Source organism: Alnus glutinosa, chromosome 8, assembly GCF_958979055.1.
Source record: "Alnus glutinosa chromosome 8, dhAlnGlut1.1, whole genome shotgun sequence".
Classification (NCBI taxonomy): domain Eukaryota; kingdom Viridiplantae; phylum Streptophyta; class Magnoliopsida; order Fagales; family Betulaceae; genus Alnus; species Alnus glutinosa.
In genome coordinates this window covers 29950768-29977780 of record NC_084893.1, presented here as the reverse complement: position 1 = coordinate 29977780, position 27013 = coordinate 29950768, and the positions used below count along the sequence as shown (strand labels likewise).

General features: G+C 39.4%; 2 protein-coding genes across 3 annotated transcripts; one reads left to right on the top strand and one right to left on the bottom strand.

Annotated features, from left to right (window-relative positions):
* Positions 1–371: 371 nt before the first annotated feature.
* Positions 372–9008, bottom strand: LOC133875203 (chloride channel protein CLC-f). The gene is made up of 9 exons (XM_062313246.1): positions 8383–9008; positions 7218–7620; positions 6725–6919; positions 4482–4936; positions 4221–4325; positions 3318–3551; positions 2944–3153; positions 2394–2626; positions 372–898 (listed from the first exon to the last, which is right to left on the bottom strand). Exons 1-9 carry the CDS (start codon positions 8782–8784, stop codon positions 820–822), a joined length of 2316 nt encoding a protein of 771 aa, XP_062169230.1. The 5' UTR covers positions 8785–9008; the 3' UTR covers positions 372–819.
* Positions 9009–13134: 4126 nt separating this feature from the next.
* LOC133874921 (uncharacterized protein At4g26450) lies at positions 13135–25107 on the top strand. 2 transcript variants are annotated; one of them, XM_062312838.1, is made up of 5 exons: positions 13135–13386; positions 13508–15810; positions 16027–16213; positions 16436–16490; positions 24790–25107. In XM_062312838.1, the coding sequence occupies exons 2-5, from the start codon at positions 13880–13882 to the stop codon at positions 24843–24845; spliced, it is 2229 nt and encodes a 742-aa protein (XP_062168822.1). In that variant the 5' UTR covers positions 13135–13386; positions 13508–13879; the 3' UTR covers positions 24846–25107. The 2 variants fall into 2 exon arrangements, with proteins under 2 accessions (XP_062168822.1, XP_062168823.1); XM_062312839.1 differs by having other exon boundaries at positions 16436–16514.
* Positions 25108–27013: the final 1906 nt, after the last annotated feature.

Below are 27013 nucleotides of genomic sequence, written 5' to 3'. Positions count from 1 at the left end.
TGTCACAAGTTAGATTCAAGTCTTGTTGAGGCATACGTATAAAACTATCTAGATCAACTTTAGTCTGACCTATTTAATCAAACGGATCACTCTTCAACCTTAACGTGTTAGGTTCATATCGAGTTTGTAGATTGTGTAAGAAATTGTCAACCTTACCGATCAACCTTGTGAATATGTCCATCACCAGAGTTGATCAGGAGGGCAGTGCTAACAAACATCTACAAACTGTCCACAATCGGCTTATCACAATCCTCGTGGTAGTAACAGAAAGCGCTGATAAATGGCCGTCTCTCATAGTCGTTACCCAGAAGAGAAGTATGACATACATTGTTAATGTGGGGGAAGAACGGCATACATCCTGAAGCCCAAAGTAATTAAAAGGGCCTTGTAATGAACTTGGGCACTATCATTTGCTTCACTATATATATAGGCCTACACTGCAGCTGGATGATGCCTTTCACGTCAGGCATTTATCATTTGCTTCAATACTCAGTTTTGAATGAAGTAAAACTGTGGTTCCTATTCTTTTCAATCAAATTTTACTTCTGATATGAATTGCAACCGAAAGTTGCATGTACAAAGCGCAAATTGCTATATTACACTAAAGGAATCTTGGGCACAGCAAAAACTCATAATGATATTGATTACCGCCGTCAAAAGGAGGGACTGTCGACCACGTATTTTTTGGCTATCAACCGACTTTAGGAGGCCCAATACCAGAAAAACAAAGACGACGCACATGGTCTTACTTTCAACTTCTCTTTCGCAAATGGGGGTTGAAGCCTGAAGGAACTCTCGACAATCAGTTTCATAACAGCATCAATGGCCATTTGTAACTATCACCTCGGGATTGGTTTCCTTTCTATGTTGATACAAATTCCCGCGATTTATCTCCTCTCTGCACAGACAGAAATATCATCCTCAAGTGAAGCACGTAATTTAATTAACTCGGATGCAAAAATCATGATTATGCTAGGAAGAACATGATTAAAAAATTTTAGCCCACAATAAGAACAAAAAACATTAGAATCTTGAGTCAGCCCTAACAGACCTAAATAGCAGCATAATGTAGTACTTACTAAAAAAAGACCATTCACACTTCATTGCTCTCCCGAATCTTACATCAAAACCTCTTGTGGAGACTAAAATGTACACCTGCTGCGTATAGATTTTTTTTTGCCTTCAACAAAATTTCTTATTACTTATAAAAGATATATTTACACTTTATTTCCCTGGCATTTTTCTTTTAAAATTTTTTTTTATCTTTTTTTTTTTCCTCGTGCCGGGGGGTGTTTACTGTTTCGCTACCTTAGTTCTTTATATTTCATCTTTCAATATATCATATATGTTCTACCTTTTGTATGCTTCCGGTGTGTTTAGGGGTGCCTTACGTTTTTTATAATATTCGTTGATTATCTATAAAAAATAAAGAAAAAAATGTTCTACTTGTTTTCATGTCATGTTCTGACATAAGCAAAGGACAGCAGCAGCTATGACAAGCAATTCATTTCATTTCGCCCCCCAGTGCAAGAACCCACAAAAGTGCATATTTGGAGTACTTCATAGACAATTTGGTTGCTTTCAGTCTCAAGCATGAATGATCTATCATGTCAGCAGTACAAAATCTATGAAGTCTATGGGACAAAAAAAAAATTCACAAGACCTGTCTGGGACTTGCCAAAATGTTACAAAGTAACACAACAGAATTTATCGATCATAGTTAGAATCATAGAAGAATGTCAGTCATAGCAATCTAAGAATCGAAATTAACAATCTTCTAAATATGCTGTTATCTGTCCAGATTACATGATTGAACTGACCAATGACTATTTGTCCAATACTATGGACTAAGCCAAGAAAGATCAGTTTGAAAAGAAGGCTACGCCAACAGTTAATTGAGCTTGCAGATACTGTTGTTTGGCCTTGGCCAAAACAGGGGGAAAAGAAGGGAAGGTTTTTTAGATAAATATGGTTAATTGTACGAGTTTAATACACTCAATCACCTAGTTTCATTGTTCTTGATAAACGATGGTTACCCATAAGAACTAGAAAAGCACCAGAGACTTCATACAATTTATTTTCAGAGAAACAAAAACCAAAATCCCCATAAGAATGAGACAAACGAGAGGCTGTTATTTTATCATAATTTAAAACTAGGGGGGTAAGTCTCAATTCAAGATCGAGAGAGATCTCCTCTTCAGATTCTTAGGAATGTTCAGATTCGCACTCTGAATCTGAATTGCAGAAATGGAAATGCTAGAGGCAGCTCGTCTGATTTAGATAGAAATCATATATCTTATTTTATTTATTTCACTACAAAATTGATTATAGAATCAAAAAGAGTGAAGTGAAGGAAACATCATAGAACCATAAACTAAGAAACCAATGAGAACCTGAGACAGTTCCGGATTGCATCATAATGAAGAAGAGCAACAATCCTTCGCTTCCTTCCTTTCTTGGATCCTCCACCGCGCTTAACCACGGGCAGCTGCTTGATACCCTTGGCCTCCATTAACTCCTTGGCAATTGCCAAATTGGCGTCTGGATAACAGGTTAAAAGTCCACGCTCCTGCCCACGGTAGCTTATACTTCGCGTACAAACAGAGGAAACAAGAATTGTGTTCACCTGTAGAAATTTTAGCCATGTGAATTATTTAAAACATCGTAAAACAATTAATAATTTAAAAAATTGTTAAAAGTAAAAAAAACACACATCACAGAATACAACAATGATGAGAATTTTAGAAGTAGAAAAGAATAAAACAATAGCAAACACTTGAGTGGAGTGGATAGAAAAGGAGTCTGAATATGTCTGTGAGTACACATGCGTGCATGTATCCGAGAGAGAGAATTATGAATGAATATGAGCTAATAATAAATTATTATGACAATCTGGGACAATCAGAGGTTATGAACAACAAAGACATTTTGATTAATGCATACATCCGGATGCCTTGAATCACTTTTGGTGGTATCGCTACTCTTGGAAAGACATCGTCTAATGTCACCATATGTTAATATGCCCTCTAAAAAGTCTTCCTCATCAACCACCAGTACACATTTCTGCTGGTTATCATGCATACAATCTATTGCCTCCTTCAAGGTTATCACTAGTGGAACCTTCACGCAGTTCTTTGACATGGCCTGAGAAACCTGACAATCGGAGAAATTGATGATGTTAGGTAAAAAAATAAATAGCAAACTGATAACGGATAATAAGCTCAATGCAGAAAATTGCAATGAGAAATGGCATTGATCAAAAATAAAAGTAAAATGGTGAATACTAATATCAGTTAAGAAAGGAGAAATAATTCAACCTTCAGTTCTTCCAAAAGCATATCTTCATTAATTGGTTCAATACCAGCATCATTTCCTATAACAGAAAGTTCTAAACCATCTCCACTATCAGTTCCTCTCCAAATAACTTCCTCTTTATCATCAGCAGGTGAAAGAGAAGTATAACCTTTCACTGAACTCTGTGTATCAGATGCTTCACTCTCCTTCCCCTGGTTTGTCACAGAGGGGACCCATATTGCTAATCCAACAGCACCCTACTCACAAATTCACAGCAACAGGGGGTAAAAATCAAGCATTCAAAAGTTGTAGACATCCATACGGTGTTCAATGATAACCAAAGTTATGAATATCTACTCATCGACAAAATAAAACAACAGAGCTTAATCCCAATTTGTGAAAGATATGCAAATATAATGTTTCCAAATGGGGGGAGGAGAACCAAAAAAAAAAAAGAAAAAAGATACAAGGGTAGAATATAAGATGGAGATTTCCATTTCATATGGCTGTTATGACATCCCTCCCTCTAGGCTCTACTCTTTTAGAAACTAGAGCAGCTGCAAGAATCAAAGGAGAACTTTTGGAGAATTTACTGTTCTTTGCTTTGAAGACTATGAAGAAGTAATGTATTTCGCAGACAAAAATAGTGGGAATAGCAAGGAGATATGTTGTCTGAGAACATTGGAGAAAAAGCTGTATCACTTTTTCACAATGCAGCAAAGTATGATGGATGAAACGAAAAAAAACAAATATTGCTGCGTAATTAACTAAAGCCAAGGTATATGACCACATTCCAAGAAAGATGATCTATTTGAAAAAGCAAAAGTAGTGATACATTTCCTTGACCTGAAATGGTTAATTCCATGCTGTCTTTTTAGATCTATTGTACATATGGAAAGTATCAAGCAAGATGATGCAATAATTACCATGAGAGGAAGAATTATCCTATAATCTTTTGTCAGCTCAAACAGGAGTAGAACCGATGTCAAGGGTACTGAACAAACAGAAGCTAATGTTGCAGCCATACCAACCTGCAACAGATGTTAGGAAGTATTCAATAAACTTGCACAGAAATTTTTTTTTAAAAAAAAAAAAAGAAAAGAAAAAGAAAAAAAGGTAGGAGTGAGAAATATGAACAGTTATTAATTGCTACATTAAGATGAGCCTGTTACAAAGGACAACTTTACCAGAGCATATGCCTGTGGCTCGGCAACAGCAGCATTTCCTGGAATTGCTGAATTGATAAGTTCTGCTGCTACGCCTCCAAATACAGCACCAACGGCAGCACCAATCATCAAACTTGGTGCATAAAGCCCACCTACAAGGCCAGATCCCTTGCACAGAGCAGTTGCCACAACTTTGGCTGCTGATAATTGAGTTAACAGCCAGATTCCAGGAGCTGAAGCAGTCTTCCCAGTATGTAGAATCTCTTCAACATTTGTGAAGCCCCAGTACAGTATTCCAGGATACTTGAGAGCTATTATCCCAGCTCCTAAACCACCCAAAGCAGGGCACACAATAGCAGGAAGGTCAAATTTTTCTTTGATTAAGTCAAAAAACTTTGTGAACCAAGCAACCAAGCGAGTGAAGACTACACTAACAACACCGCATAGCATGCCCAATATCAGGTATAAAGGTAGCTCTGCAAGGCAACACGAAAAATTAGACACATGCAGTATATCATATAATTGTGTGCACAGATTTTGGAAGTGGAATCTATCACAGGACATCCTAGAAGGGAAAGATGGAAAAACAAAATGCAATGGAGGGAGTAATTGAGACCAGCTACATGTATCTTATTATCTTATTTAGGTCAATCTACTACATTGAAGATCATATTCTTTATGACCTCTCTTTTTATCATATTCTGCTTTACTGCTTCTGCGCCCCCCCCCCCCCCCTCCCCTCCCCTTTCTTCTTTACCCTCTCCTTCCAATTGAATCAAATCACTCTTTCTTTTCGTGCATTTATCGATCTTCATTGCGCATGAAAAAACCAAATTAAGCGATTTCCCCATCTTCTCATCAATAAATGTTAGCCCCACCTCATTTAAATGTTTGCTCCATAACTTATCTTTCCTAGTACCCATGTTATGTCATAGAATTTTAACAAGAATAGTTATGCTTTAAAGTATCTAGCCTGTTAAATAACACACTACCAAGAAATTTCAGAATATTTTCATTCACATTACAATAACATCCATGTGTGCATACACTTACATTTACAACATACTCATGCAAATATGCAAAGATAGCATGTGGCTCCAATGTAAAGCTAGAAGCCCTGCTGTAGAGGAATATGCACATTCTGCAGTTTGAAAATAAGCAAACAAAGTTGACCAAAATGCATCTTAACATAAACCAAGATTTCAAGGAGACTATATAAGGTTTCAACTATGCCTAAATGACTTCTTTAGGCAACTATATGTGCACCACACCCAAGTTTATATGAAGATGTCCATATCAGCCACAACTAACAAAGTGACAATGCAAGAAGCAATGTGGAGTAAAGGTACTCAAAGAGGACTAGCCCAAGGACCATAAGCGCGAAAAAATTATATCGACCACTACCTATGTTCTTTAGCAGGCAATGGAATTTATGTAACTCCTAATAGGTATCGGGTAAAAGCAAGCATAATTGCTCTTCCATGTGCTTAATTTTATCTTTTCAGACTGAATCAATGGTGACTCCTGAAAAGGTGGTTTATTGTTCAAGTAAAGCTTGGTCCCCCTACATTTTCTTCAAAGAAGGTAACTGCATATTCATCCTAATAAAAGAAGAAAACTCAAACTGCTCACTTTTTCTAATTGCAAACTCATCAACAACAGCTGATGCATGAAACTTAATAGTTAGCTAACAGCAATTCAACAACGAGCCACACATTCATGAAGCAGGTTCCAAAAGGTTTGGAAAATTTTGGGCTGTGATTGCGTTATTTCTGCGATGCCTCTCCTAGAAAAACAAACTTGCACTTTGAACAGTTCAAGGAATACAAAAAGGAACAGAAAAAATCCGCAACCAAATAACAACAAAATTCTAAAAATTCCAATTGTGTTCAAGTAAAAACTCAAGAGTTTAGGTCTATTGAAAGTACCAAGGGAAATTGCATATCACGGGCAAGGCAACTTTATTGGGCCCTACATACAGTAAACAGAGCCGAAACTTGCCAACAATGACTTTAACTTACCACATTTATACATATATCAATTGCTTCACAAAACAAATAATTTTCTTTTCCTTTCACCAAAAAAAAAAAATCTGTAGCAGTAATTACTCTGAGAAAAGCATTGAGGAGAGATATGTATATATATACATACGCATATACCGTATAAGACAATTAGAAAATTCACACACATGTAATCATGTATTAGACACATATCATGAATCAAAAGAGCAGAAGGGAAAGAAAAATGAGTGTAAGATAATCTACCAGCAGCAGATTTCAAATCGTATTGAGGCACTGTAAAAGCTGACTTTGACTCAAGCAAAACATTTGATACAGTTGATGAGATAACAGAGGCCAAAATTATCATTGCAGTTGTAAAAGGAGGAGAGTTCTCCGCACGAAGAGGCCTCAACACAGTTTCAATCGCAAAAAAACAACCAGCAACTGCTGCATTAAAACCTGGCAGAAAGAAGAAAAAAAAATTTGATAGGTTATAATTTTTAACATTAAATAAAACCTGACAGAAAGAAAATTTTGAAAGAGTATTAACAATTTAAGTTGTAAAATGAAAACATGGAGTCATAAGCAGAAAGCTTTATTGGTATCAACTCATTATATCACTCATGAATTGTCTTGCTGATCGAAATAAGCCCATAAATGGCTTTGAACGAGGTTTTTATTGACAAGAAAAGAACTGAACAACAACAAAGATTAACTTCTCCAATGAACACAATCCACAACAAGAAACTCTAAATACCTGAAGCAATTCCAGCTGCTGCCCCAGCTGCAACAAGAGCTATCTTCCTTTCTCTGTTGTTTTCCATCATTAATGAGAATCCATTGGCACATGATTTTCCAATATCTACACTAGGGCCTTCAGGACCCAAAGAACAGCCAGTACCTAAAGTTACAGCAGCTTGGATAGCCTTTATAGTAGGAAAGACACCAGCAACAAAATCAAAACCCTGTCTTTGAGAAGAGCTGGATTGCCTAATTTGGTGCAATATTTCAAGTAAACCATGCATCATGCCAACAATAACCCCTCCTGTGACTGGTATCAAGAGAATTCGATGCCAAGTGTCAGCCAGTCTCTGCAAACGAAGCCAAGCAGCACCCTCATTTGGAGTACCAGCCCAGGCCCATTCATGTATTACATGCACCTGGATGAGAACTAAGCTATCAGTGAATGCTAAATAAAGCTTACTGATGCACCAGAATGTAACAATGGGATGGTGATCAAGCACTTACATATTACATAAATGAGCAAAACAATTCAAACACACAAACATGATATATGTGCGAACAAATCAACTTCAAACTACGCAAGCTGCATTTCTTATCTCAGACTTTGATTTGAGAAAGTGATAGTCCTCACCATGAGTGAGTACGAAGGAAGCATCAAGGTAAAAATCGGTACTTGAATGATTCAAGTGCAATTTAAAATTTAGTTTTGATTGGTAAGTCGCTTCCTCCACCTGGTTCTTACAGGGGAGGAAGTGGAAACACTCTGAAAATTATTTTGTATCCAAGAAAAACAGAGTGATAGAAGGTTCAACATTGAATACAAGCGGATTCAACATGGATTGGGTTGCGCCCTTTCGCTTCTCAATAAAATTCGATTACTTATAAAAAAGAAGAAGTTAATAATGGTAACTGAATCGGCTGTTACCAACTTGAACCACATCACTTTGACGCCAAAGCAAATCATCATATCCGGTGCGTCTCTTAGTTGTTCCTCTAGATCCTAATTGTGCTTCCACAACTCAGTGCAATATAAACGAGTTAATGGAAAACAATGTCAAAACCGAGGCATTCGAACTCAAAAAAGTGGATAGGCTTTGGACATGAGATAGATCATGGATGATAACATAAGAAAGGAGACGAACAGGGAGGACCAGATCCATAAGAAGAAAAGAACAAACCCATCTGTTAAAAGCGGCAACAAAGAGACCGGTAGCGAGGCCAAGGAGGCAGCCGAGGAGAAGTAAAGCCCATTCAGGAGGGGCACTGTCGCCGAGGACGTCGTTGGCATCGGAAGCATTTAGATGATTAAGCTGATGATGATTATCCACAATTGTGTTCCTATTGCTGTTATCTCTAATTTCGGGGCGCTTTAAACTGTGGCGGCGTCCGGAGAAGCCTCGATCCAAATGCTTGAGCAGATCCCGGAAGCCACCGCCTCCTCTGGAAGAGCTAGCACTCCTGTTGAGGCTGGAACTACGTCCGTCCTGAGCTTCCAACTCGTTTTCCTCGTCGTAGTTGTTTGAATTAGCAGAATTCAGCAGACGATTCTGGTCGCTGTATTCTCCTCCTCCTTCTGACATCTTCTTTAACTAGCATTACCCTCCAGTAATTTCACCGTCCTTTTTTCAGGCAATTCTTCTTCTCTGAGACGCGTTTGTCTAAATTTGAAATTGAACACAACGAGTAGGCATTATTCCATTATTTCCGTCCTCGGGTTTCTTCCTTCACCTTTTTCCCACCGCGTGGCACATGCTCTGTTTTTGGCTTCCCTGGTAATGGTTCTTAGGTCGTTTTCTTCCCCCCCGCCCCCCTCTGTTTTTCACATTTCTCGTTTTCTGCCCAAATATTTTTAAGTGCTCTTAATTATTATTATTATTATTATTATTATTTGTCAATTTGTTTTCTATTCTCAACATAAATACAGGGGGTAAACAATTTAAAATACAAAATATTTTAAAAATATAAAATTTAGATTTTATTTTTATTTTATATCAAGACATCTTTTCATCTCTTTTGTTTTCTTTTTTTCTTTTTAGCTTTTTATAATCTATCCACTAAGCTATTCTTAAACCAACAAAATTTTCTTCCAAATTCAAATATTATTCAAAATGTATAAAAGGAGACAAAACTAAGAATTTAACTCTAAAAGGGTTAGACGGACTAATTTTTAAACAATTTTAAGAATGCATATAAAAATTACATGTATTTTGAACTGATATAAATTTAATAAATTAAATTAAAGAAAACCTTGTCATTAGCCAAAATGCATATAAATAATGATACATCTATAATTTTTTTTTTTTTTCGATGAATGAAAGCTTTATTGATCAACAACCAACTACACTCCAGATAAACTAGAACTCATAACCCAATCAAAAACCAAACCAAAGGCCATAATACAAGCCTAAACACCGTAAAAACCAACTACAACAAACCAAAAGGCAACAAGACAAGCTCAGGCCAAACAACAAGTCAAGATCAGAACAAACAACAAACAATCCACCAAATACACACAATCAATCTACAGAACATCTACATCAGATGTTGTAGGTTCTATTTATCCACAAGTTCTGCATTAAAGGTAAGCTTCTTAAATCTGCCTTGAGCTATCACCCGGACCCTCACATCCCACTTGATCTGAGCCAGAATAGCTTCTTCAGATCTGGGAATTTTTAAGTGAATCAAATCATTTATGTGCCTCCATAAGTGATAAACTGTGGCACCTAAACACAATCTACCCAAGCAAGCCTTAAGACTCTTCCCAATCAACATGGTATTACCCCAACTCTCAATACAATCCCATTCCACCAGAACATTTATCAAAGAGCACTCAACCATGATATGAATCCATATGCGGCAACTAAAGCTGCACTTGAAAAAAAGATGGTCACGACTCTCCATTCCCCCATAACAAAAAGGACAGAGGATATTTCCAGAAAATCCCCAACAACACATTTTATATTTAGTAACCAAAGCATCCCTAAACACTAACCAAAGAAAAAATGAGTGTTTAGGAATGGACAAAGGAGACCAAACTAATTTCCACCATTTAACTATCGGGTAGACAGTTCTCAGCTTTCTCCAAGCATCAGCACAAGAATATTTTCCATCACTAGAATCCCAGATAGGCATATCATCTACACCAATCTCCACATCATGAAGCTGACTCTGAATAGCAACTAAATCATCCAATCGAGCTGCAGGCCAATACCAATTCCCTTCTTTAATAATAGTATGAAGTCTAGAGTTAATGGGAAAACCAGAATCATAGATCAATCTATAGCCATATCTATCTAAGAGATAACCTTCCGAATGCCACTGATCCAGCCATAGAAACACCTTCCTTCCATCCCCAACCTTAAACCTGATGTGTTGTTTTGCAAGGTCTCGAAGCTTAAGAATTTTCTTCCAACTCCAAGAGCAAGAAGTCGGGATAGGAACCTGCCAGAAGCTCCTTCCTTTCAACCAATTTGTTTCAGTCCAGGCCACCCACAAGGATCCAGCTTTGGTGAAGAGGTTCCAAATGTGGTTAATCATAGAAGCCTTGTTCCACACTTCAACCCTTTTAATACCCAAACCACCTTCCTTCTTTGGGGCACAAATTCTCTCCCAAGAAACCTTAGCATTGGCCTTAGAGTCCTTTCCGCTCCAAAGAAACCGGTTAAGTTTTTGCTCAATCAACCATATGATCTTTTTAGGGAGAATAAAAACCTTAGCCCAAAAAACCTGCAGACTAATGAGGACTGAAGATAAGAGCTGAAGTCTACCAGCGAAGGAAAGACTTCTCACAGTCCAAGAATCAATCCTATCTGTAATTCGGCTTACCAAAGTTTCACGATCAGAAGAAGACAGCCGTTTTGTTATGAGTGGGACTCCCAAGTATCTAACTGGAAGAGAACCTGCCGGCATCTGTAGAAAATCTAGGATGTCTTGCTTATCTTCCAGCGACACTCCAGCAAGGAAAATATAACTTTTGGCCGGATTAGCTTTCAAACCAGAAAGAGACTCAAACTCAGCAAGAGCACCCACAATAGTAGAGACCGAAGCAAGATTAGCTGCAGAAAAAACCAGAAGATCATCCGCAAAGCAAAGATGTGTAAGCTTAATAGCCTTACACTTGGGGTGGTAACTAAAATGAGGAGAAACAGTAGCTTGAGCCAATAGACGGGATAAACACTCCATAGCCAAGACAAAAAGATAAGGGGAAATAGGATCCCCTTGTCTAAGCCCTTTCCTACCTGCAAAGTGACCCACTAAAGTGCCATTAAGATTTATAGTGAATGTAGGACTAGTTATGCAAGCTCTAATCCAGGCAACAAATCTGGCAGGGGCTCCAAAACAATATAAGCAATGCAAAATGTACTCCCAGTCCACAGAATCGTAAGCTTTCATCAAATCCACCTTAAGAGTGCACCTTGGAGTACCCTTCTCCTTATGATAATCACACACAACCTCTTGAGCTAAAAGAATGTTCTCAACAATACTTCTTTTTGGAATGAAGGCTCCTTGATTAGAACTAATAACCTCATCAAGTCCAGGGACCAGTCTATTAGCAAGAATCTTAGTAATTCATTTGTATACTAAGTTGCAACAAGCAATAGGCCGATAATCACCCATAGTAGAAGCATTCTTCTTCTTCGGAATCAGTGTGAGAATAGTAGAGTTCACTTCCCTTAAGAGCTTTCCAGTCACAAAGAATTCAAAAATAGCATCACAAAAATCATCCCCAATCATAGGCCAAGTTTTCTGGAAAAATCTAGCTGTAAAGCCATCCGGGCCGGGAGCTTTGCTAGGATTCATAGAGAAAATAACTCTTTGAATTTCTGATCTAGTCACTGGAGCACACATACCAGCCACACAAGAATCATAAAACCTCTTATCAATAAGACCAGCAACCCGATCAGCCTTATCTGAAGAGAAGATATGAGAAGAATGCCTCAACAAATTCTGATAAAAGCTAATAGCCATTCTCTTAATCTCATGCATATCATGAATACTATTACCCTCAGCATCCTTCAGCATTTTAATAAGATTAGTGGAATTCCTAACCTTAACCGCATTGTGGAAAAATGCATTGTTACCATCCCCAAGATTAAGCCATTTTACCCTTGATTTTTGCTTAAGAAAATTCTCTTCTGCAGCCATCAAAGAGATCAGCAAATGAAGGCATTCCTTCTCTTTCCTTTGGCATTCAGAATTGCCTTTGGAAGAAATAAAAGAATTTTGGCCCTTGGCTAACTCATGCCGGGCTTGAGAAATTTTCAGACCCAAATTACCAAAAACTTCTCTGTTTTTCACTTTAAGCACATCTTTAACTGCTTTGAGCTTAGAATAGAAACAGAACATAGAATAACCTTCAACAACTAAATTATGTTTTTTACAATTATGTCCAGACATGTTAACGTGTGAATGGAACCACTTCAACAACTAAATTATGTTTTAACATATGTCAATAAGTTATATGAAAATTATAAAAACAAAATTATTAGTCTAATATTTTTTATACATATACATCTCTTAATTTGATTGTGGGACAAAAGTAAAACTGAAATAGATTTCGTATTTGACAATGTTAAAACATGAGTATATGATTATATAGATAAATCAAATATAACTCCTTAAATTGAACGGGCCAGACTCATTAACTATAAAGCTATTAATTTTTTTTTTTTGTTAAATTCGTGTCGAATTTATTGATCGTATTAAAAATTTCAATCATAAATGTCGCATAATCGACTAATTTGTTATTAAATTAGTGTTGCAACGCGAGTAGTACTAAAAATTAAAATCCGTAAATAGTATTCTTTATACAACTAATAAAAAGAAGACACGGTGGGATCAAAATGACTCGGGCATCCTTTTGGGCGCGTGCTGTTCACAGGACTCCTTATATATATAATTTTTTTTTTTTTTTTCCATACGGCGACAAACCTTCTAAAAACACAGAAAAGAATTATACATAATTGCGAAGAATTGGCCAAAACCAGGGGGAAATGGTAAATGAATTGAGCACAAGGTTTTTCCGGCGTGGTGTGTGGGCGAGGGAATTTCTTATGTGCTGCTAATCTAATCAGCCGGCCTCGTGCTTGGTAATATATAGTATTGGATCTGAAACCCTGAATTGAAACATTCATTTTGCTCCGGAGACAGACACCAAACACCCCCAAAATGGAAAACTAAAGGTTAGAATTTTAACTCAATGATCTCAACTTCTGAATAGAGTTTGATTTATATTTTTGGTACATGTGGTTTCAATTTTGGTTTATAAGGTTCCTTAATCAGGTAACTGATGGTTGGGTTCAGGTTTTTTAAGTAAGGTGGCAGGGAGCTGGTGGCAGCACTTGAGCTCAACATTCTTGTTGTGAGGTGGGGTTTTGTCCTTCTCTGGTAAGGAGATTTTTTCTCCAATTATGGTTTAATTTCCCCAAAGTTGGGGGATCTGATTTGTCAGAGGAGAGAAAAAAAAAACTTGTTTCTGAGCACCAATTTAGGATTTTCCCAACTTCTATTGTATGTGGGTGGAAGATAAAAATATTCTACACACTGCACAATTTCTTTTGTATCTGATCCCAGGTAGTGGCGTACTGAAATTGATCATCAGAGGAAGGTTAGAGTCCTTGCTTTCTGGTCTTCCAATTGCTTTTTAAATAACTAAATATAGTTTCTTGACAAAAAATGCATGCCCGGCATCGTAGTCCTGGAAATGGGTATAGGTCTAGTTCCATGGGAATGGGTGTAGCTGCCTCGCGGATCTCCCCTGAGGGTTCGGTGATCAGAGGCCATGGGTTTTACGGCAGCTCTGAATTCAGGAACTTGAGTCGTGGTTTTGGGCGTGGCCAGGGCCACCCCAAATCATTTCAACCACCACAGCCCCCACCGCCGCCGCGCAAAGGCGACATTTTTATGGAAGCTGGTCGACTTGCAGCCGAATATTTGGTTTCACAGGGGTTGCTGCCTCCAAGCGCACTTTCTGTTAAGTGGCAGAATGGTAGTTTGAAGAAGCAGTTGGGCGAGTTCCAGGAGTTTAGGCCACAAGAAGGAGATCCTTTGCACCTTCCACCGGAGGGCCGACCCTCTGCCCTTGCCCGTTTGGGGAATGCTGCTTCTGATACTGGCTCAGGGTCGGGTAGGAGAAGGTTTGCTGATGATTTTAATTCCAAAGGAAGGAGAAGAGGAACTCCATTTCGAAGTTATGGCTCAGATTATGGCCGAGACTACAGGAGGAGTGGCTCGTGGTCTGATAGACCAAGGTCTTCTGCTGACGTTGAGGTTGATGATAATGCTTCTTCTGGACACTACCACGAGGAGGAGCAGCAATTTGGTAAAGATGTCACTGATGGGATGCAGATGTCCAGTCCAAGTGAACTAGCATCAAAAAGTGAGGACGCAGGTGACTCAGAATCTGAATTAGACAAGTATCAGTTCCAAGATGATGATATGGTTTCAAAGGCAAGTTCTTCTAGTGCTGGGAAAGATCTCCACCATGAGACTAATGGGGAATTGACCAGGATTTCTGATGATTTCAAGAACTCGAATGCAGGAATTGGAGAGGTGAAGGATGGCAATATTAGTGATGAAACTGACAAACAGAGTGCAAAACAACACTTAACCATTCAGGATAGTGTTTTGGAGGGCAATCCCTCCGACAAGAATAGCACCGATTTACTAACATTCTGCAAATTTGCCAAGGTGCCCACCAGAACTCGCTCTTCATTGGCACATAGGGGCCCAAAGGCTGACCCAGTTCCAAAGATCGAGGAGGGAAAAGCTTCTGACATGCAGCCTCAAAGAGGATCTGAAATATTAGTTGAAGATGCCTCTGTTAATACCTCCCTGGGTGATGAACTGTCTGATAATATTCATGCTTCGAAGTTTCTTGAATCTGAAGTTTCTAAAGTTCGGTTTGTCCCATCTGCTGAAAATGTGGTGGAATTAGATTCTGCTGATGATATTGAGCAGGGTAACTTTGCAACTCAATCTTTCCCAGAGAGAGTTCCTATGCGTGACAGTGAGCAAGAATCAAGTCGGGGACTGCCTGGTTTTGCAAGCTGTAGCTCCATTGTTAATGACAGAGGTGAAAAACGAGCTGTAGAAGGTACTGATACGAGAGAGGGAACCAAAAAACCAAGAGAATGGATTCCCTCTCAGGTAACAAAGGCTGACGAGCATGTCCACCTTTCTAACTCAAGTGAAAGGAAAGAGAGCTTACAGGAAGACATGGCTTCACCTGGTGGCATCATGGCTGTGGCTGTTGATCATAAAAGCTTGGGGAATGATTCTCAGTTCCCTAAAGCCGGGGGTGAACAACATGTTGAGTATGCACAACAGAAGCAGCTTTTTCCAAGTTCATTTAAAATCTGTGACCTGAATCTCATGGGAGCTTCTGATACAAATGAGAATCATGATAATGATCCGATCCATATTTATCAATCTATTTCCAGAAACAGAAAAGAAGCAGCACCGGTTGATGTTGACTTATCAATGGGTAACTCCCAGATGTCTGGTGAATATGTTAGACGTGTCACTGATGCCAAAGACATTGAAGTTATTGATTTAGAAAATGATTCTATCCAAGATGATAAGGCTTTCCACAATGCAGAGAGAAAGTAAGTTTCTTTATATGTATGCTCTTTCATGAGGATGTTACTTGCATTGATCAATTTAAATAAAAAGTGTTGCAGACTTGCCCCTGGTATAGTTTTTAGTTTGCCTTTCCATATTTTCTTTAGCAAGGTGCTTACTGGAGCTGATAGTTCTCATAAATTTCTTTATTTTTTTCTACAACTTGCTCTTATTGATTTGTTGGTCTTGAAAATGTGCAGGGAGACAGTGTATACGAGCCTTGAGAGCTTTTCTAATAATGTGCAGAATACCAATGATATTTCTGACGTTCAGGATGGTTATGGGCTTATGTTCTCAGGGTTGCTCGGAGATGATTTTCCGAATTGTTCTTCAGTACCAGGGGGCATTAGTTCAATGCATAACGAGATGAGCCTTCCTAATGGAGAGGTACCACGCCACCTCTAACTGCTGATAATAGGTTACAGATGTAAAACATTTTTGTCTGGCTGCTTGATGGTTTGCCTGCATATTTCTGCACTTATATGATCTTATTATAGCTGTCCCCACTTGGTGGGTTTGTAGTTATATGGTTTTAATTCTAGTGTATATAATACGGTCTGCTTTAACCACTTTGATGTACAACTTATGTTCTTCCATTGGTTGTTTCAGGGGTCTCTCGCGGATGATGATTCCATATATATGTCCCTGGGAGAAATACCATTAAGTATGCCAGATATTTAATTTCATGGTTTGTTTTCTTATAAATCTAGAGTTTCTATTGTTGATCTACCTGAGGTGATGTTAGGATATCATGTTAACAACTGCACTAAAGCATTTTATGCATTAAATGAATGAGAATAACTTCTATAGGGACCTGACATAAACCAGGTCCTTTGTGCCCTTCAATACCAGCCAGCAAAGTCAACTTGTATCCCCAAAACTCATTAGGACGAAAACACTAGATGATTTCTTCTATTTTCTCCATTCCCCTTCTTCCCCCGCGCCATTCCCTTCTTCTTCTTCTTCTGCTTCTTTGTCAACCATAGCAATAACTATACCAGTTTCGTTCTTCATTGCGAAAGCCGGATTGATAAGCCATGTTCTTCTGTTTTTTCTTTTTTTTTGATTGATATATTTCAAACCAAGAACTGAAAGGGATTCTCTGCATTGTGTATTTTAATTATCCCCTACAATTCCCCTTTGTTTTTCGTTCTTCTCCCTGCAACCCCATATCTCTTCACCACAGACAATCACATTCTCTCCTCACAGACAGCCACTGTGGGCGGCACGGCCTCTCCCCTTCCACCTAGCCTCTATTTCTCTCTTCTCGGTACCCTCTCTCTCTCTCTCTCTCTCTCTCTCTCTCTCTCTCTCTCACACACACACACACACACACACACACACACACTTTCATCTCTCTCACAATCACTGCTGCTAAGGGCAGCCCAACAGTGTCTGGAGTTGCCGGCCACTCCTCTCAACCCAACCTTCCTCATATACAACAAAAATAAAAATAAATTTCCTACCTCTCTCTCTCTCTCTCTCTCTCTCTCTCTCTCTTTGTGATTTGAATGGCAGCACCGGGATTGGGTTTCTGCAAGTTGAATGGTTAAGGGACTGCAACTGGAGCTTGAAGGATGGAGGTGTGTGTGCGCGCTGTAACTTGAAGAGAGAATGATGGCTGGGCTAATTTCGACTGAAAATGGTTTGTGTTTTGGGTGAAAGAGAATCCTTTTAGTTCTTGGTTTGAAATAGATCCCAAAATAAAAATAAAATAAAATTCTATGGTTGACAAATAAGAAGAAGGGAAATGGAGAGAATAGAAGAAATCAACTAGTGTTTTCGTCCTACTGGGTTTTAGAGTTTCAAGCTGACTTGGTTGACTGTTATTGGAGGGTACAAAATGCTTAGTTTATGCCAGGTCCTAATAAAAATTATTTTCTAAATGAATATTGTGAATAATTTTTAGGGATGTAAAAGAGCCGAGCTCGGGCGAGTAGCGCATGTCCAAGCTCGGCTCATTTAAATTTATCACGAGTTCGAACTCATAACAAGTTTTAAAAATTAAGCTCGGCACAACTCGCAAAAAAGAAATACCGATATTTTGTGGTAAAGTGATCTAGTTATCACTAGTTCATAGTCTTTATAGTTTACATTACTACGAATTGTATACTTATGAGTTAGAATTTAGGAATTATGTGACATTATATTACTATAATTTATAATTATAGCATTATAGGCTTATAAATATATGCTTAATTATATCACATATGAATCCTTATCATATCTATATGAATTGTTAGATCATATTACATAATTTACATGATTAGATCATACTTAGTCACTAGTTATACAAAATAAGTGTTTTTGTCTTGTTGATATGAATGATGAATCATATGTTTATTACATAATTTACATTATATAATGAAGATACACAATGTCATATCAGTATATCACCTAAATTTTAAGGTTTAGTATCATATAAACGAGTGAACCGAGTTTTATATGGGTTTGTTTCGTTTAATATTCGAGTATAGTTTTATGTACACGAATGATTCATTTAATAACCGAGTCATGCACAAGCCGAGCTTTATCGAGCCGAGCCCGAACGAGTTCATAGGTAGCTTCGCTTCGTTTACACCCCTAATTGTGGTGTAGTGTAACATAGTTGTGTGCTCTTTTGGCAGAAATTGTTTTTTGCCAAAAATTGATACCTATCTGTATGGGCAACAATTAGATCTTGGAGACAAAAGGGAAAGATGCTTGATAGTTTGCCTCAGGCATTTTAATTATTTTTCTTTCCCGTCCCTTGGTTCTTTTTGACATCCAAATGAATGCTAAAGGTTTCAAGGAAAATATGTTGTCTTTCATTGATGCAGATGCGTGGGCGGTGAGAAATGGCAACCAAGTTCTTTGAAAAAATTGAAGATTCCGATCTCTAGTAATTGATATTAAAGGGTGTGTTTAGGATTGCGATTTCGTAGACAAAAAATGCAATTTTAGACCAAATCACAGAAAATGAATCATTTGGGAATTACATTTTTAAAAAATTGCGATTTGAAAACGCAGAAAACTGCCTTTTCAAATCGCAGGCTATATGGTGTTTTTTTGAAAACGCAGAATTTTAAAGGCTAAATGCGATTTTAGGTGTAGGAAAGACAAGGCCATTAGGTCGTAGGGTTGTATACCTTGGTGGTTCTTGTGGGTTGTTCGCTGGTGCTTTTTCAGTTTTTAGGTTTTTCTTGGTTTTTTTTGGGTGCGTTGCTTGGGTTCTTTTGTAGGTTGTCTTTTGGGTGTTATTTTGGTTTCTAGGTTTTGTCTTGGGGTCTTTTTGTTGGGTTTTTGTTCGGGTTTTTTCGGGTCAACTTTGGCTCTCCTGTGTATACTTCTTGTGTACGTAGAGGCGCCTTACGCTTTATTTTCTATAAAATTTTACTTATAAAAAAAAAAAAGGCCAAATTGCGTTTTTAAAAATCACTTTTTCAAATTGTACAATTTAAAATAGTTATTTTTAAATTGTACTTTTTGAAATCGCAAACCCAAACGGACCTTAAGTCATTAAGTTTTTTGGTATTAGTGATAATTAGTCATTAACCAAATGTTTTTTTTTTTATTATTTTGTGAGTTAAGGAGTGGATAGGAATTTGTCAAGTATAAATGTTGCTTAGTAAGGTGTGTCTTGGGAATGTTTTTAGACTACTTAGAAAGTTGAATTTTGTTTTGGAAGTTGTTAACATTTATTATGACTTTGACTCATGTTTTGTAAACCCCTATAAATATCAATAAGAAGTATGAAGTTAAGAGTCTTTGATTCTGAAAGACATTTTGCAAGTTCTCTGGCTCTTGGAGTTTAAACGATTTCTCCTAAAAGTTAAGTGTGTGGCTTGCTCGCGTTGAGTTGCCTCCGCTATTGGTAACACTGAGTGGCGTCCGCTACTCCTGGTTGAGTGGCAACCCAGGACTATTCATTTTCTTTTGGCTGAATCCTTTGAGTTTAACCGCCTTTGGCAGGTCTCAGCCTGCATCAAATTGTCATCAAAGCAAGGTTCAATTCTTGGAATTTTCTTCATGCCAAGAGGTCAATCGATCTTCATGACTTCAATTGAGAAAGCATGGTCAGAGGTGTTATTAATAAGATTTGACGATCGCAAGCCAATGTAGAAGGAGCCATAGAGGAAGTCTTACAGAGATTGGGGTGGTCAAACAATTCCAACCATCACAATGTGATAAATGAAATTGAAATGCACCCTCCGGATGAATATTTTCATGATGAGGAGAGTGAAGACAATTTTATAAAAGTGAATCACTGTTTGTTCAACATTTTGACAGACATGTCTTAAGAAGAAAAAGGAAAGATAAGATGAGCCTTAAAACTTCAAAGGAAGTATTTGAAGATTTTTCTTGTGGGTTTAATAGTCATGAAGCACTTTTGGATTTAGATTTTCCACTGATTTATGATGAATACCCTGAAGGTGATTTTGAACTAATTATGGATAGATAAGATGTCTTAAGCAAGGACAAGCCTAAACCCTGCTGTTTTGATAGCGAAATTTTTTAGTTAAATTCAGTTTTTGCTGATCATTTGTTGACTCAAGATTTAGGTTCCATTGATTTTCTTGGGGTTATTGGTGATCTTATAAATCACTTGAAGGATGGAGCAAAAAAGATGCCAAATGCCCGTCTTAATTGAGGATTATGGTGTCTAGAAATTGATAATAAGTCATTAGTTTTTTTGTTTATCAGTTGTGTTGAAAATTGTCTTTGCTTATTTTTTAAGGTAAGACCTTATGGGAATTAGTCTAGTACTAATGTTGCTTTAAGTTGTCTCTTGGGAATGTCTTTAGACTACCTAGAAAGTTGTTGGCATTTATTGTAAGACCGTGACTGGTCATACTTTTTAATCTCCTATGAATATCAATGAGAAATATTAAGATGAGAGAATGTCTTTGCATCTGAAAAATATTGGCAAGTTCTCTTGCTCTTGGAGTTGAGTGATTCCTTGCAACAATCAAGCATGTGGCTTGGTCATGTTGAGTGGCATCCTGGAACTATCACCTTTCTCTTGGTTAAATCCTTTGGTTTTAACCATCCCTAGCAGGTTTCAACCTGCATCATTCATTTCGTGTTTGTTATCTGATATGTTGTATGCGTAAGGGTAAGATGTGATGTTTGTTAACATGCAAGTGGAGCTGTTCGTCTCTCCTATCTCCTGTCAACCTACTGTGTTGAAATTAAATGAAAAAACAGTTTTCTGTGTCACTGACTTTGAAGGAAGTTTTATGATCATCTGGACCCTCCCCCTCTCCTTTCTACTTTTTGGTCCTTAAAATGTGATGAAACAACATAACTCTTACTTTCTGATTAAAACTCCCCGTTCTCTCTCCTCTTTTCCCCACTCTCTTTTTCTTTCCCTTGCTAGAGGAGGCGCGTCACGCTAGTTCTAGTTTCTGGCTTGTTTGAGCTGGGTGCGACAGAAGGGGTCTCCTCTTCGATTGGTGCTGGTCTTTGGCTGGTGGTGCTGAGGGGTTGGTTTGTGGGTATGGCTCCATGGGGCATTGTCCTGTAATCTTTCGGGATCGGCTTAGATGGAGCGTTGCTTCACCGTGGAAGCGAAATGCTTCTCTTTTTCGACGAAGGCAGGAGAGCCTGAGCTCTGTTTGGAAGAGAGGAGGAAGGCGTTTAGTGGGTTCATTGTTTTGGGTGTCTAGGGTTCAGCGTGGTTGATGGCCATGGTCGAGAAGGCTTTGAAGGATCCAGATTTGGATTTCGTCAAGTACTTTCGGGAGGATACAAAAGCTCTGATGGTTCGAGGGAATGGGAACAAGGCCGGTCGCTTCCTAGAGGTGGTAGCCTACGCTGAGGGTGGTCGGAAAGGGGCTATTTGGCTCCATGAAGGCCGTGGTGGGTGGGGTTGGTCTCGGGTGGTGGGTGAGTTGAGGAAGCTGCTTTCTTTTCTCGGTTTGAAGGCTCGGTCGCCGGGTGGTGGGATGTATTCTTCGGAGGGGACTTAGAAGGGGGGGGGGGAGTTGAGCAAACCTGTGGATCTTATGGGAGCCACAGATGGGTCTCTGACGGGTGTTAAGATGGGAAAGGGAACAGGTACTCCGTCGTTTGCGGAGGTGGTGCGCTCGGGAACTACCGCCTCAGTCTTGGGTTGCCGGTATGCAGTGCTGAATTCGGGTTGGTGCGATTTGGAGAAGAAGCCGCCACCAGTGGGCTGCTCCGCCATGGAGAAGCAAGCGACTGGTCCCCTGGGTAAGGACCGTTGTGTTGATGAGCGTCTTAGCTCCAGAGATTGCGTCTGTTGTTCAGCTTGCGTGCCTAGGGTAGCCGATGTTGAGGGTGACTCTTCTCTGCAAAGGGATAGCGTGTCTGGAGTGTTCGGGCAAATTCTAGAGATCCTTGGGCGCCTTTCTAAAGCTTTAATTTGGGCTTGTGGGTCTTCGCATAGAATGGGCTTAAAGTCCTCTGTTGGGTTTAAAAGCAGGTTGGGTTTTGTGGCGGACCGGATGCTTAAGAGGTGCAAGTGTGCTTTCAAAGGGTCCCGGTTTCGGGCTGGGGCTAAGGTGATTAAGCCCATTGTGAGGGTTGCTGAATCGGGTCTGAGTCGGTTTTGAGGCGGGTCTCGGGTCCGGGCTTGAGTCCAAGTCTAGGTTTGGTTCAGCTTTCTTCCTCCCCGGAGGTGTTGTCTTCGGCGGCCATCTCTGTTGAGCGGCCTTTGGCGGCGGTTCCAGGTCCTGTCATTCAGCGCTCTCTCATCCCGGAGGCTTTGTCTCCAGCGCCTTCTGTTGAGCGGCCTTCGGCGGCAGTTTCTGCAGGTCCCGTCCAGTCGCTCTCTGCTCCGGTCTCTTTTCCGGCGTCTTCTGGGTGGGCCTCCTTTTCCCCGGTGTTTGCTGTGCTTGTTTCTCCAGTGTCTCCTGCGCAAGGTTCCTCTTCTGCACCGACGGAGGAGGTCTTTCAGTCCCCGGGTTCTTTGAAGGGCTCAAAACTAGCAGAGTTTGGCAGGGCTCTTCCCTTCTCGTCGGCTGCTCCTCCGAATCCGGCTGGGCTATTAGTGAGTTCGGGATTTTCCAGTAGCTCGTGTGGTTCAGGGCCTTCTGTCTCTGCTGCTGCTCCTCCTCTCTCAAGGGCTTCTAAGCTGGGAGTGAAGATTCGTTCTTCCCCCCCCCCCCCCCCCCCCCCCCCCCCTCTCTTGCTGCAAATTCAACCTTTTCAGCATTATATCAGGAGGGCTAGGGAGTTTAGGGTAGGTCACTCAGTGCAATGGAATGATGAGTTATTATCGGACTCTTTGGAAGCTTCGAAGTTGTCTGCTAGCATTGTTGTCAATAAGGTGTTGATGCCAGAGCCTCCTGCGGTTAAGGTTGTAAAGCCTCCAGTGAAGCAGGGTATTCTTAAGAAGGGGTTTCTCAACCCTCGCCCGATTGTTTTAGCCCCTTCCGCTTCGCCTTCGGAAGTCATCGATGTCGGGGTGGTAGGACCTTCCTCCCCTCCGAGTAGTTGCATCATTCCTTTCTCTGTGGAGGGAAATGGATTCTCCCAATCCAAGAATTGGCCTGTCAGTTTTGATCATAACGGGGAGATTGTGGTTTTGGAGGAAAAAGATGATTTTTGGGATGGTTTGCCCTTGGATTGGGCGTTGGATGGGGATTTTGCGTTGGATAGGGACTTTGGGGAGGAGGCTATGGCAATTCGAGATGCCATGGAAGAAGAATTTCGGCGGGACAAGATGATTGCGCGCCAGAAGTCCAAAGGAAAGAGAGAGCTCTTGAATCTGCATAGCTCCATCAATTATGGCGACGATTTGGTTCCTTTTAAGCGTAGGAAAGGCAAGGCTCACGTGAAGTAGGTCTTGGCGGGTTGTTTTTCCGTTGTTTTTTGGGTTTGCTTTGTAGTCCGGCCTCGGTCGGCTTGGATTTTGGGTCTCTTGTGGTTTTAGTCGGTGGATTTTGGTTGTAGTGGGTGTTTTTTTAGCGTTTCGGGTTTTGTGGGTGTTGTTGGGGCTTTCTGCTGTTTTTGGGCGTGTTATTGGGTTTTGGGTTTGTAAGTGCTCGTCGTATACTGTCTGTGTACTGGGGCGTCTTACGCTTTCTATATAAAATTGTTGTTTACTTATGAAAAAAAAAAAAAGATGTGATGTTTGCAGTTGTGTTGACCATGTTTTCACCAAAAGCTTGTAAACTAAAAATTCATATAATTTGCTGGTAACATGGGTTCTCCTCCATTGTCCAAGGCGTTTGATAGATTGTAGATATGTTTGCCTCTTAATCTTATAAGAACCTGGAAGAGGCATAATAAAAGTAATCCAGAAGACAACATTTTGATTTCTTTAGCTGGGAAACATCTTTGCATTATGTAAAATCTAGTTATGTGTCTCTACTAAATCTCTCTTGTGGGATGGGGATGAAGCAATTGCAACTGCACCTTGATGAATTGATTTGAGAATATGTTACAAAAGAGATTGACAGGAAATAACCTGTAAAATTTTCAAGCAAGACAAGGTTCCAAGTTGAAGGTTATTAGCATTTGTCATAACCAATTGATTGCCTGTAAGAACTTCTAAGTGACTGCTTTAAGGATTGACTTGAAAGAGTTGAAGTGGAAAGGATCTTAAATTACAACATGTACTATGTAAGTGCTAGGACCTGGAAGTTATTTTATGTAAAATTTAGCCGGTGAATGCATCATGGCTGGGGGGTGTTAGGACAGACAGGTTGGGGGCACTCGTTTCAGCTTGTGGATTCCAATTTTTCAGACGAAGCAGGTCCATCGAATAATTTGCAAATTTGTACGACTTGGATAGATCTGTACCTTTCTATTAATCTCTGCAAGTTTATATTTCATTTATGACATACCATCAGATTATGGAGTACTATAGGGGACGTCAACCATTTAAATTTTTTATATATTGCTTTTACTAAATTTATGTTACTTGCTATTGTTAGATGAGCAGTAAATATGATTTTTATTTTGCCAAAGAAATTTTCTTCTTTACTTCTGATCCCATTATGTTCATACTGTAGGCTTTTTGCCAGCCTGGGAGCAGCCACCGCCACAGGAGTACGAGAAGCCCTTCTGATCCAACTATTCCTCCGATCTCCTCAGAAAATATGATTTGGTAAATTGGTATGCTTAGTATTGCTCGTTGGGCTTGTTAACTCTATCCAAATGCAACATGTCTTCTTCTTATTCTTCTTTTAAGAGATGCCATTAGATGTCTTCTTCTAGTAGTGATGTTATAGATGCTGAATGCTTTTGTTTTTCAGTTGGGTGTTTCACCTCATTGTTGTCTGGGAAAAAAAAGAAAATTAATCATGTTGATTAGCAGCACATCTTTTACTTGTCTGCCTCACTTACCTGACATTAAGAAACAACATTTGACAAATTAGATTATCACAGATGTAATGCAAAAACAATGCGCATGTTGAAATAGGAACTTTGCATTCTAGTTGCCAACTTGCCAGCCAAAGATGCAGAGCAATTTCTTCTTGTCATCAAATTGTTCTCTTCTTACCCTTGGGTGATGTTTATTGAACTTCTTCCGATTCTGAATTGTGGGACCTCAAGCCCTTCGAAAGTCTCATAATTGGTCATTCCACACCAATTACGATGATATTTGCACAAATTTGTGAATAGGAGTCTGTTTTCACTTCATTTTTTAAGCAATCATCCGTAGCCATGAATACTTGGTGATATTCTCGAAGGTTTTGATGCATCTGACTCCTTATGTGTCATATCGTAATGACTCTTTGATAATTCTTTCACTAGCGGCGCTTATGAAATTGGCCTTAAAAGGACAAATTAGAACACACACTATATAAACATTTGGTCATTATCTTTTGTATTACCCAAATTTCTCTCGAGAGTTTGCTTATCAGTTTGAAGGGGCGAAATTGCAATTTAATTCCCGTTAAGATAAGAGTTTCAAGGGGCTATATTGAAATTGATGAATAAAAGCCAAGGTCAAACAACTCGCCAAACAACGTGTGCCACGTCTCATAGTCGCAGATTTTTTTCCTTTGTTTGACTGTGGTCTGTGGAGGCTATCGCCTATCATCAGTCCAAGGACAAGGCTTTAGTCTCAGTGCAGAAGATGCCGAGAAGAGATCAGAGATGTATGGCATTGAATGACAACACTTAATCTTGCCCTATTCTTTTTAGCCAGACTAGTTAATAGGGTGTACGAGAGCATTGTCAAGGCTGGGAGAAAATAGGCCAGGCTGCTCTACTCATTTGCCCTATTCGTGGAGGGTCACTGCTTCTGGATGCATGAATATCCCAATTCTCCAGATGCTAAAATAGTGAATGAAAATGCAGCGTTTCTGGCTTAGCAAATATAATATTCGAAGGAGATGCTTCATTGGATCAGAACTACTGGGATAATATTATCCTGACTGGGGAGATTTAACTCAACTCTCTCTCTCTCTTGTTAGTTTACAATAAGAATATTCGTTCGGGCAAAGAAAAATTGAAAATGGTCTTTCATGTGGTGTTAATTGTGGAGATAAGGGGCAGGGAAGAGTTGAGGTGTTATTTGTCAGCTGCCCAAATGCTATTTACTGGTAGAGGCGCGGTTTGTTAATGTGTTTCGTATGGGAAAGGGCAGCACAGCACCATCACGTTAAAGCACAAAGCCTCGATAATGACTTATATCCATATCTTCACTGCCTTGTACACAATGTCTTAAATTTGCCAAAGAAAAAGCCTCTTTTGTGACCACAGGCCCTGATGCACAGTATTGGTCGAATCTTATTCCGATCCACATCACCATCGATTGGTGCTGGGATATTGAATTTCTTTTTTGCAAAGAAAAAAATTTGCCCCGTATACGCACATAAAACAGATAATTGCAGGTCTTGTCAAAGACTAGAAGTGACATTATATAAATTTGGCTTGACAGGTAGGAGATTTTTTTTTTTCGTATGGAAGGGCGTAAAAATAGCAATGATTTGCTCAGAAAAAGAAAAAACAAAGGAGAGTGAATTAAATAGTACTTATGCCAGGGCAACTAACTTGAGTCCTAGTATAATGATTAAGAGTGGGATTATTGATTGATTAAGTGCTTTTTGGGTTATGGTAATAATGGAATAGCCGTTGGCTGAGTCATGACCGAATGCTTCAGATGAGCCTGAGAGAAAGAATTCAGAAACAAGAGAGTGTATGGAAGGGAAGGGAAGGGAAGGGAAGGGAAATGAAATTAAGGGGGGGGGGGGGGGGGGGGGGGGGGTTGGTTTTTGGACTTTGGGC